This window comes from Epinephelus moara, chromosome 20 (genome assembly GCF_006386435.1).
Source record: "Epinephelus moara isolate mb chromosome 20, YSFRI_EMoa_1.0, whole genome shotgun sequence".
Classification (NCBI taxonomy): Eukaryota; Metazoa; Chordata; class Actinopteri; order Perciformes; family Serranidae; genus Epinephelus; species Epinephelus moara.
Genome location: NC_065525.1, coordinates 14387488 through 14399210, shown reverse-complemented (window position 1 = coordinate 14399210; position 11723 = coordinate 14387488). Strand labels below are relative to the sequence as shown.

General features: G+C 42.4%; 2 protein-coding genes across 5 annotated transcripts in view; one reads left to right on the top strand and one right to left on the bottom strand.

Annotated features, from left to right (window-relative positions):
* Positions 1 to 236: 236 nt before the first annotated feature.
* Positions 237 to 3247, top strand: bida (BH3 interacting domain death agonist). Of its 3 annotated transcripts, none has more exons than XM_050072431.1 (4): positions 237 to 396; positions 763 to 1044; positions 1664 to 1797; positions 2668 to 3247. In XM_050072431.1, the coding sequence occupies exons 2-4, from the start codon at positions 780 to 782 to the stop codon at positions 2860 to 2862; spliced, it is 594 nt and encodes a 197-aa protein (XP_049928388.1). In that variant the 5' UTR covers positions 237 to 396; positions 763 to 779; the 3' UTR covers positions 2863 to 3247. The 3 variants fall into 3 exon arrangements, with proteins under 3 accessions (XP_049928388.1, XP_049928385.1, XP_049928387.1); XM_050072428.1 differs by having other exon boundaries at positions 2665 to 3247; XM_050072430.1 differs by lacking the exon at positions 237 to 396 and adding an exon at positions 409 to 563 and having other exon boundaries at positions 2665 to 3247.
* An 81-nt stretch (positions 3248 to 3328) lies between these two features.
* Positions 3329 to 11723, bottom strand: part of bcl2l13 (BCL2 like 13) — a 17594-nt gene continuing 9199 nt past the window's right edge. For both annotated transcript variants that reach the window (XM_050072425.1, XM_050072426.1), the window contains exon 7: positions 3329 to 6447. In XM_050072425.1, coding sequence (XP_049928382.1) covers positions 5392 to 6447 — 1056 coding nt within the window. In that variant the 3' untranslated portion in view covers positions 3329 to 5391. The remainder of the gene's footprint in view (positions 6448 to 11723) is intronic.

Sequence of the window (11723 nt, the reverse complement as noted above, 5' to 3'; positions counted from 1 at the left end):
TTTTGTTATCAGTTTGGCTCATAAAGTAGAAACAATTAAAGCTGTAAAAAGATAAATGAAAGATACACTGGACACTTTCATACCCCTTGTCTTTGCAATTAGAGGAAGATTATTTTCATTTTAAATCTCCTGTCCAGCTTGTTTATCCAATCTGACGTCGTGGGGTTTCAGTTTTTGTTCTGTGTTGACTCACCGCAGCGATGTCCAACTGTGCTTGAAAATGTGAGGCATTCAATGCTCCACCTCCTCGGCACATAATAGGAAGATGTGCTGTTGTTGTGCTGCTCATACTCATAGTTGGGCGAACGGTGCTCGGTGCTGGATGGCGCATCATTAATCAGCCAAAAGTTATTTGAAGGAAGTTAAAGGCTGACTTACCCGGTGTGAGAAACCAATGTGAGTGACATTAGCCATAACCTTAACTTACTTTTGAAACTTTTAAACGATAGTCTTTAGTTTTACGTTTATCGAACGTTGATGCTGGGAAGTTAATGTTAGTTTATGTAGCATAGCTAGCATTAGCTTCTCGTTCGAGCTAGCTTACACAGTTATTCAGAGAAAATGTAAGTATAACATTAGCTTCGTTGTTTTACTTGTGTGTGGTTTAATTTATGACTTCATTTTCCTGTTAAAATATTCCTTGTTGAAGCTATTGTGCTGGTTTAATTACTTCCCACTTAGTAACATTTGAGTGGGTTAGCAGTGTTTGTTTGTTAGCGAACGTTGCTAACCTTACGCTCATTATTCCTGTCTAAACTAAAGAGACCAAGAGTGAAACGATGGCGGACCTGGGGAGTCTGACCAGCGGACAAAACGCCGCCCTGCTTGTTTTCGCCTTCCTGCAAGCTGACTGCAGAAATTCAGATTACGAGGAGGAGCTTTTCTCCCTTGGAAAGGACCTACATCTCACCCGGGACGTCAACTTCAATGGCTCCAGGAAAGACGTCCTGGACGACGGAGACCTTGAAACTGATGGTCACCTGTGTAGCTGCATCGCACCTGGTATACATGATATTCAGCCTTCACCTGAGCTGCAGTGGCCCAGTGAGTAACTACCTGTAATTTTAGTCTGTACAAAGGTCGTATACAGGGGATTTTACTGGGTTAATTTCATACCAGCGCAACAAACTGATACCAAATCAGCTGTGTCACGTTCATCTCCAAGGCTTGTTTGTGCCTGATATTTCTGAAAGCAGTATGTAAGCCTTTTGCTGGGTGTATCAGAACAAGTGAAAGTATGTAGCTACAAACAGTATGAGGTGACTCAAACCTGTAGTTTAACAAACCCGATCACCCATGTAGTGTAGAAGTTATCATAATTTATCACAGTTGAAGTAGTTTCCAGTTACAGTAATGAAACTTGTGACTTTAAGTGAAAGCAGGAAGTGACAGCTGTCGACCATTTCATGCAAGAGACCTAGTTGATGCAAACCTAGCATCTGCAGTCATACATCTCTCACTTTATCATCACACTATATATGCTACTGTCACAGAGGTAAATGTGTGGTATTGAAGTCCAGAATATTATAAGAGATTAAACGACAGTTAATTACTTTACCTTCATTTATAGAACATATATTTCTTACAGTGTCATTGCTGTTAAAACCAGAAACAAACATTATGTCCACTAAAGTGCACTCATGTTTATCTTGTTTTCCTGCAGGAAACCAGGCAGAGGCAGCAGCCCTTCAGCAGGTTGCAGAAGGGCTGAGAGAAATTGCTGACCAGATTGAGCACAATGTCGTGGCTCAGGCTACCCAGAACCTGAGCAAGAACATATCTACCTCCCCTTCTGAGGTAAGTGTGCCCTGAGCACAGGAGACGTTAGCGTTAGGATGGTAGATGATAGTAATAAATAGGACAAACTCGTTACTTTATAACCTGAGTTACAGAGAAGAGGCAGGAAAATGCAAAACAACCGTGTACAACAGGAGATCATCACAGTCAGATTTTATAACTTGCAAATGTTAAGTGTTTTTTCCTGGTAAGATCATGCTAATTGTTATTCTTGGAAAATTGTGTGGCTGAGACGGTGAGGTAAATAGTGCCTCTGCTCTGTGTCCTTGAAAGTTAATGTTTAATTAAAGGGTACTTGGATTTCATGATAGATAGGTGGTTTTTGTTTGAGGTCAGAACTCATGCCAACTATAGAACACTATGGGAAACCTCAGTGATTCATTTTATGCTCGACATTATATTTAATTTATAATATTGGTAGGTATTCCATAATGGTTTTTAATGCGAGAAAATAGACTTACCTCACAGATACACTAGGTGGACAAGATTCGCAAAATGGTAATCTACATTTCAGCCAAAAAAAAAAATCTGTAATAATGTAATGTAAACGTGTAAATACCAAGATTAAGTTGGAATGGTTTGTACTAATTTTTCCTGCTAGCCCAACTTTATTTGTTTGATAAATCAATGTCCAAACGTGCAGTCGCCTACAGAAAATTCATATTTAGTACTGCTAAGTGTGTGTATTGATTTCTGCACTAATAAAACACCACTTTGCATCAAAATGTTTGACACAAGTGCAGAACCAACACCTCCTAAGCTTATACATGCCATAGTAATAAGATCCATCCATTTGTGTTTATGTTATCACTCTGATTACCACTTACAATAATTGGTAACAGTATTTGTGTTTTGTTTGCTTTCCAGCAGTGGAAGGACCACCTTACCCAGGAGGTGGGGAGGGTGATGAGGCAGGGCGTAGGTCTGGAGCATCTACCCCAGGAGCGAGTCATGATGGCCCTCACGCTCACCCTGGTGAAGGGAGTGTGCAAGCAGGCCCCACAGCTGCTGAGAACGCTTTTCAACACCGCGCTGCAGTATGTCTGCTCTGGGAGGGCCAGGTGACTTCAGAGCTGCAGGCTGAGAGGAAGTAACTAAGAAATCTGTGGTGGAAGAAAGCTAAATCTGAAACTGGCATCTGCTCCTCATCACCAGTCGAGTGTGAAAGGAGTCACGTCCACCACACAGTAGTAAAAACACTTTTCCGACGAAGGAAAGTGATGATTAAGTATGAGTTTACAGTTGTGTATTGAAAACATGAAATTGAAGTTTGAATTTGACAATTGAAATCTTTCTTTTGTCATACTGCCTACGTTTACTCTTGCTTAAAAATGTATCATTTCATTTTATACTTGAAATACGTGATTATTTTTGTACTCGATTATTTTGCTTTTCACATATACATGTACGGCTATGATATGTGATTTGATTAAATACGTTTCTCCTGGGACTTGAGTTTAATTTCAATCTTAAATACTGTGAGATTTTACACTCAAACATTAACACACATTTTAACAAACCAACACAGGAAAAAGTTCTCAAATATTTTTTATTCTCATCTCAAACAGTGTATTGTAGGAAACTCAAGGTACAAAGTGTCATGTTTGGGACCTTTTGACATCCATCCTTCTCTGTACTCTAACAGTTTCCCTTTGAAAGCGGGTGTAGTCTGAGTCCATGAGTATTACTGTGTGTAACACTGACTGACATACATTGAAACATCCTTTCTGTAGGAAGGATCTGTTCAACACCATGTTTTTACAGCCATTCATGAATTTTCATAGATTACATTTACCACAGTATCCCCAAATTTTCAAAGAGAAAATATTAAGTGGCGAGGCAGCAGTGAGGACAAAATAGTTTGTCGTCTTTTTAATTCTGTGTTACTGATGACAAATAACTCTGATATGAGTTCTCAAGGGGCAGGGTAGCTAATGTTGTCTACACTAGTTGCGGGGGAAGCCGGGGGACATTCCACCAGAACAATCCATAGTTTCTGTTTTAAAACTTCTGCATTGTGAAATATTGGCTCACTAGTAACTGGGTAGAATTCCTAAACTGGGTGATGTTCACACAAATAAGTTGGATGACTCTACATGAATTTTGTTTGTTTTACTTTACTTAGAAATCTTTTAACAGCATTCTCTATGCATTAGTGAAATCATACAGACACAGCTGTTTTGATTGTCGTTGAAGAACACATTTTTGCCTTTCACATTGTCTTTTTAGGGAGGGTGTGGAGTTGAATTCTTAACTGTCACGGTGGCAGAAACTAGAAAGTTGTGGCATGAGTCAGGTACATTACGGGCAGTGAAGCAGTAGTGATGGGTATAGAGCAAAATACTGAGGTCTACAGACGTGGCAGAGGAAGGAAAGAGTAAGGGAACTGCAGAGAAAGTGTGGCTTTGATTAAAGAAGTAAAGTAGCTCATCCAGTGAAGTCAATCATTAAACCCACTTAAATTAAAGGGACGACTGGATTTATGCTCTGCAGTCACATTCCTGCTGTTGCTACTCCTATCTGGAGTAATACTGCGTAGTGCTGTTTACACAAGGACTCAGGTATCTTTAAAAAATACTGTATGACACCTTATACTGTATGAATACAATCAGAAACTCCATTGCAGCAAGATTAAATACCTTGTTACTTGCTGTTTTTAACTTTTTTTGGACCTTCACAGTATATTCAAATTGACATGCATGCTACAAATGCAGGAGCAGCACTGTGACTTAGCACACATTTAAATACTTTCATCCATTCTTGGGCAAAATCTTTAATGTTTCAATGCACAAAAACTAAAATATGCTGCATGTGAAGTGACACAAATCTAACCTAGTATGCCTGTTTTGTATCAAGCGGTTTAAAACTGACACAGAAAATCAAATTACTGGTTTCTTTTCTTAATCATCAGCACATCATACATTTGGTTCATTCATCAGAGAGAGCATCAGAATAACTCATCACAATTAGATGTGGGAAGTATAAATAAATGCCACTTTGCTGCATAGAAAACAAGACGGCTAGAAAACCTCTGTGTTGCAGCGACAGTAAATGTGGTTTCTGAGGTTTACCTTAGCGAAGAAGGGAGTGTTGTCTGTGAATTTTCCATTTAGGCAACACTGACTCAAATGGTAAAAAACAATCTAACAATGAGCCACATTCAAAACAGAAACCGAAACTAGCAGAGGAGGGATACAAGTCCAGACACTTCCCAATCTATGAGATGAAGGGCTGGAGTCTGAAGAGGTTCACCACAAAAATGCAAGTTAACACAAAAGTGTTAAAAGGAAAACATTGAAAATAAGGAGAACAGTGGAGTGCATCGTTTTCCCCTTTCTGTGTTTGTACCTGGTATGGTGAAGCAGCCAGGACTCCCAGCAGTAAGGTCGTGGATGAGGTGAGATTTTGGTTTGCTGGGGGGCATTTTAACAGATTTCACACCTTCAAAAGCAGAGCAGATTTTTGAAAAAAATGCAACCTCATTTCATAAATCCAACAAAGGTTGTAAGAAGAGTCCCACCGTGTGTGTGCTAATACATTTATTTCTACCTTAACATCTCATAATTTGCATTCTCCTCCCCTGAGAAAGATTTTTTACTTCCTCCTGTAGCTTATGACACCATAAGCCATTACAGCAACGAGGACCACCAGTGCAGCACCTCCGTAAAGCAGCACTGGAAGCTCTGAATCTGACTCCGGCTCTGGCTGCACTGGTGGCTCCTCAGCTGGGGTTTCTACAGGGGCCGCTGCAGCCGCTGGGACAAGAGGTTCAGCCAGCGGGGCCTCTGTCTCTGCCACAGTCTCTGGTTCTGGCTCCTCTGGCTGGGGAGGCACTGTGACGGGCTCCTGCGCTGGTTCAGGAACTGGTTCTGAGGTGACTTCTGGCTCTGCTGGTGCAGCCGGGGTTTCCTTGGTTAGAGATGGGGGAGCCACCTCAGCAGGCACTGGGTCGGTGGCGGCAGCTGGTTCTGGCTCAGGCTCTGGTTCTACTGCAGGAACAGATAAAGGTGCTGCGGGTTCTGGCTCAGCGGGAGGGGGAGCAGCAGCCTCAGGGACCTGGGGAGGCAGCTCTGGTTCTAAGGAGATGAGGGAAGGCTCCGCCGACAAGCTCTCAGGCGTCTCTAATACAACCGGTTCCTCTAATGAAAGCAGGGAGGCCGGGGTTGTGGAGTCTGCCTCAGCTGACACTGCAACAGGTGGAGTCTGGTCCCTAAATTCTTCCCTAAGCTCGGCCAGCTCACTCTCTGTGCCTAAAACGCTCATCATGCTTTCATCTATCGCTCCCACTTCGCCTCCCTCCTCTAGCAGCTCGGCATCTTCGCGCTCGACGTGGACAATGTCCGAGTTTGAGGAGTTGTTTTCGCTGCGCTCCTCGGCCAGAGCCACGCCCTCGTTGCTGTCCAGGCTCTTGACGTCTTCAGGGTCCATCGCACCGACCTGCGCCCAAGACTCGTGGCCGGCCAGCGACACAGGTAAGCTTTCTGTCTGCCAGGAGCTCTGCTCGCTGCTGTTGTCCCCGGTGCAGAGCAGTGAGGAGGGGGGGCTGAGCTGGTCAGGATGCTGGTCCCCTGAGAGGATGTAAATGTCGTTGCTGTCTTCGGCGATGGTCACACCTCGCTCCTCGTCTGACTCAAGTCTGAATACTTCGCCCTGTGGTGGACAGACAGAGACACAGATGGTATCAAAATTCTGTATATTGTAAACCAGGTGAGTAAAGACGGTTGAGGCGATACTGAAGTTTGAGGAATAGATGGAAAAGTTAAATTTAGTATTTTGTATGAGTTTGCTCTTTGGGTGCAACATGATAGAAGCTTATGAGATTATACAATGCTGCAAAACACTGAGTGAAAATCAAAATAGCTTTAAGTCTGAGTCTACACTCAGTAGAAACACCTTAAGTTCAACTTGTGCGCCACCTAGTGGTGTGCAGCTAGTACTGAACAATAGATCAGGAGCCATCTGCAAAGCTCTCCTATTATGTAACAAGATATGATCTTGTGGCTATGCATGACTGACACAGAGGTCAGCTTGCTGAAGCGAAATATGTTTTAATAAATCAATCGGTAGAGTCTGCTAAACTAAACACGTCTGACCTCGGAACATTAAAAAGGTCAAACTTTTGCCAAAGCTTGTTTTACAGGTCGGCTTTTCACATAACAAAAAAAAAAAACCTGTCACATAAGGGAGTGACCAAACCAGCCATATCTTTCCCTTTGCTGAGTGTGCAGTGATGTGAAGTGGAATTTACAGTATGTGGCTCAGAAACAGGCCAGTGGGTGTTCACAATGAGCACAAAAGAACAGGATACATACTGACATGCTCACTGAGTCTTGAGGGCATTCGTTGAAAACGTTGGGTGAATAAAGAGGTTAATAAGATGTTGTTGTGGATCGCAGTTTGCTACACTTGATTTTGAATGTTATCCTCTCACTTTGCTCAGTAGCAAAAACTGCCGCCGCCCACACAGCAGCCCTGTGAGTCCAGGTTTAAACAGACCTTAACTTTGGACTTGTGCACATTAACATCTCGGCTTTTAAATCATGGAAGGGCGGCCCATCGTAATGCCAGAATAATGAGATATAACTATATCTTATTCTATCTAGTAGCTGCTCTCCTACTCAATGCTATACCAACAACACCAAGAGCCACGCTGGCAGCTTTGTCAGGCTGTACTCAGGCCCTGCAGCGCTTTTAGCTAAATTCAAATTTCAGCATGCTAACATACAGAGCTGTTTAGCATTTGCTAATTAGCATGAACCACAAAGTGATGGGAATGTATTTCAGTTTTGCAGATTATTGGTCAAAAAACAAAGCTCTGGACACATTAAATCATTGATGTGATGTTGGCATTAGACAAAAAGTTATCACTAAACGTACAGGTCATCCTGTGGAGGACAAAAATGTGAGTGTGGTACTAAATCTCACAGCAATCCATCTGCTTTTTCCCTCAAAACCACAAATGTGAAGCTCAATACCAGCATAGATATTTCAGTCTGGACCACAGTGGTGGACCAACAGACAAACACCAGTCACATCTGTCTGAGCAGGTGCATTTAACAGGTTAACACGAACAAAAAAATCCTTTGAGTAGGGTTGGTGCCTGATAAACAATTGATCTGCAGTTACGCAACGACCCAAGCTTGACTGGATTAAAGTTGAATTTTGGACCGGTCCTGGGCACGCTCCTCTGCTGCATCTCTATGCATGTCACAGAGGTGTGACCTGAGCGGACGAGATACAAACAGACAGCAGGCGCAGAGCTGCTTGTTCGTGACTGCGGGAAGCAGAGAGGTTCTGACAGCAGGGACCAGCTCCCAAGGCCACGCTGTCTCATTTGAAAACTTGATAACATGTTATTATGAGCGTCCCTGACCACCAATTTGCATCTGATACGCACACCCTTACATTTCTGAGGAGGCATACAGTATGTAAACTATTATTGACCCATGTAAATACAATTATTTAATTACAGGGTCAAGCTGTGGAGGTAATTTTCCTTACAAGGACACTCAGGGTTGTGCACGGCAGCTGCATCCAGGGAGGCAGGAGATTAAATCTAACAGCGGTGGTTCCATCGTTATCCGACATTTGCTTTCTGCATAAGCTGATTTGCATGTGGGAGAGCAAGAGCGTTTCAGCCCTCAGGTCAGCTGGACAGAGCAGGACAGGGATGCAATGTGGTATAAAACCTACAGCTAAAGATTGCTGTTGGTGTTCAGGAACTATCGGCTCTTATCTTGCTTTTATAGTTTCAAGTTTTGGCTAAAACAAAGTCCTCAATGAGGTCAAATTTGAGCTGACAATAAACCATCAAAGGAGGTTAAGTTGAGTGCCGCAGTAAAAAGTATGTTGCCTATAAAAGATAGTAACTGGGTCGCTCAAGCACCAAGTTTTTACGCAGTTTGGCGGTAGTCGTCGTACAAAACAGCTTCAAGTATGTGAATTACGCAGGACAAATTTGCTATGAGGTTAAAAGATAGATTCATAGTGATGAATAATAATAAAACTTAACAAAACAAAGAATTCATGAACACAACAAATAAACAAAAATTCTGGCAACAACTTTTAAACCCACCTCAATAATTCAACGAAGGACAAATAATAAAAAACACACCTGAGGAGACAATCCGGTCTGAATTTGATCTATCTGTTCTTTCTTTAATGCGCCATGTTGAGGTCCTGCAGCACTGCCGACTCTGGGAAACACACTAACATTTTAGGTGTTGTTCTGTCGAGAGGCGTGTTCCTCACGTCTCCACCCTCGCTTCAAGGCAAACAAACTTTATAGAACAAGTTCACATTCTTGCCGTAGAGCCAAGGGTGTACTCTACACTCTACCAGTCCTTGCTTTACCTTTTTCCGTCTCACTGAGCTGTAACACGACACTACCCTGTTCTGATGCTTAACGCTGAATCTGAGATTATCTGTAAACACACTGAAATTTTGGAGGAATAAAAGAAAAACGGCTGCCACATTTTTGTCATAGTTACAGGTACTTGCTACATCGCCACATGGCTGCCACACACTGTCGACATGCTGCATCCAGATGCAAATCCAAACATTAGATCTGAGATGTTACAACAGGCACTTTCCACGTCAGCGCACTGTCAAACCCACAAAAATACAAAACAGGAAACAGATTCTTGGATGATAATGCAAACTACTGACTTTCTATTTCCGGATTATTTCCATCTATGTAATATATTCACCGGCTCATACTGTATGTGCTCTTGACATTTACAAGGATTATGTCATCACTGTTCCTAATGGACGAGCGCTGCGAGAGGTCACACAGCAGCTGACTGAGAGAGAACGCGAGACTGCTCATCAGAAACTAATTGTGCCTTTGTTTCTCAGTTTGACTGTCGTCATCTATAAGAACAGAGAATGGTTATATAGGCTCTGTCTGGTGCTTTTTCATGCTGAGATATATGCAAAATGAAATATCTCACCCACTCACAAGAATTTTCATCACCACTAACGCAGATCATTTTCCTACTCATGGTAACTAGGACGTCTACTATACACTTACACTTGTACTGTACATCAACTGAGAGGAATACTGACAAGTCTCTTCCTCCGACAACAGCTTTTGACCATTGACCATTGGACAAATATATAGCGACTATCAGCAACTGGTTGAGTACTTTGCTTGTACTTTTTGTGGGCGATTTTTTACATTTGCTAATTTAATGGTCTGCCTCCAAAGAACAAATAAGAGACGCTCAGTGGGCAGCTGGCACAGCTCTAAAACAAAGAGTTAAATAGGCCTGCCTATTAGGAGTGTAAGAGAATCGCGACACATTTGAGCATTGCGATGTCATGTCTGTATCGATTCTTGAAATTATTGTATCTATTTTTTATTTTTTTACAGTATTTATTTTCTTAATTTGTTTACCTAAAGAATACTGAAAGCATTATTTCTGTTTGTTTTTTACTGATATAGGCAAAAACTAACATTTTATGCCTACGATTATGTGTTCTTTATACATTAATTTTCCTAAAATTTGATTAAAAAATTGGGCAGCACGGTGTTGTGGTAGTTAGCACTGTCGCTAACCCAGAAACACAAGGAGGTCAGTAACAGCAGAGAGAGACAGTGGAAAAAACAGCCTGTAGATGAGCATGTTTTCACCTCTCACTCGGTGACTTAAGGGTTTATTTTGACCAAACCAGAGTTGGTGATTGTTGGAACAGCGGCAAGACTAACCAAGACTGTTTTGGTGAGTTTTACAATGAGTTAACAAGGCAATTGAGCTTGTCTTAGTTAGGTGAATGGGAAAAACCTGTATTCAAAAGGTGTGCAGTTCTATTTTTCTGTTTAATAAGAAAAAAATGTGAAAAATGAACATATCAGTAATGGCTGGTTGTTGAGCTGACAGTAGCCCACCCCTAGCATATTCTTGCCGTGTAATTTTATTCTATCATCCTGCTTAGATGCACTATTTCACCCTAGTTTTTAGACAGAAGCCCAGACAACTTAAGGACCAAATGCGTTCATGGAACATGGCATCATTGAGAAAGCCTTGGGCATGCTCGTTTATGAACTGATGCAACAGTCTGCTGTTATGTGCAGCTAGACAATTTGCATCAGTAAATATTGGTTTTTGGCCAGTCATCATTAACAGTGTTGCAGCAACAGAGAGACTGACAGACAGACAGAAGGACAGAAAGGATGGATGGGTGCCCTGTTTAAACCCTGGCAGTCAGCCAGCACTGCTGCTGCTGTACAAGTTTTATAGCAAGCTACAAGTGGGCCAGTCGAGCCCCTGGTGATGATGATTTTAGAGGATTATGAGTTATTTTAGGGGCTTCCTCAGCCTGCACAGGCACTCTACTCTAGTCCAGTCTCATGCGATGGCACGGTGATGCACATACAGTATTTCATCCTGGAGCTGGCGAGAGGCTGCTTACATAACAAGGGGGAGCACTGTTACACTGTGCAGGGTGTAGCGTGATGTGCCCTGACACGGCCCAGGGTGGAACCCTTGCTGCACCTTGTCCTTAAAATATCACTGCAACATCACCCCTTCTAAGCAGCAGCAGTTGTTGCTAATAAAACCCTGAGGGCCTGTGCAGGTTGCTTTATTGCTTCTATGATATGCTGCTTTGAGTATCAATTTGCCATCAAATAAAGTGCAGTAAAATTACTTTATTATCCCTGTCTCTCTGCTAAGAGGTCAGGTGCAATAATTGTCAGTGCGCCGCTTTTAAAACCTCAGGAGTCACGTTACATCACTCTCACGAGGACAGTAATACGAAATGGCTGTTGTGCACAATCAGTTCTCACCCAGCAGTTTTCACTGATAGCCTCTGAAGGAAGGTCTAAGACTGACAACAGCACGAAACCAACAGGGGACAGGCTATGAACAAACTAATACAGACAACTCAGAGATGCTGATTGGTGTACAAGTGCTCAACTCCAG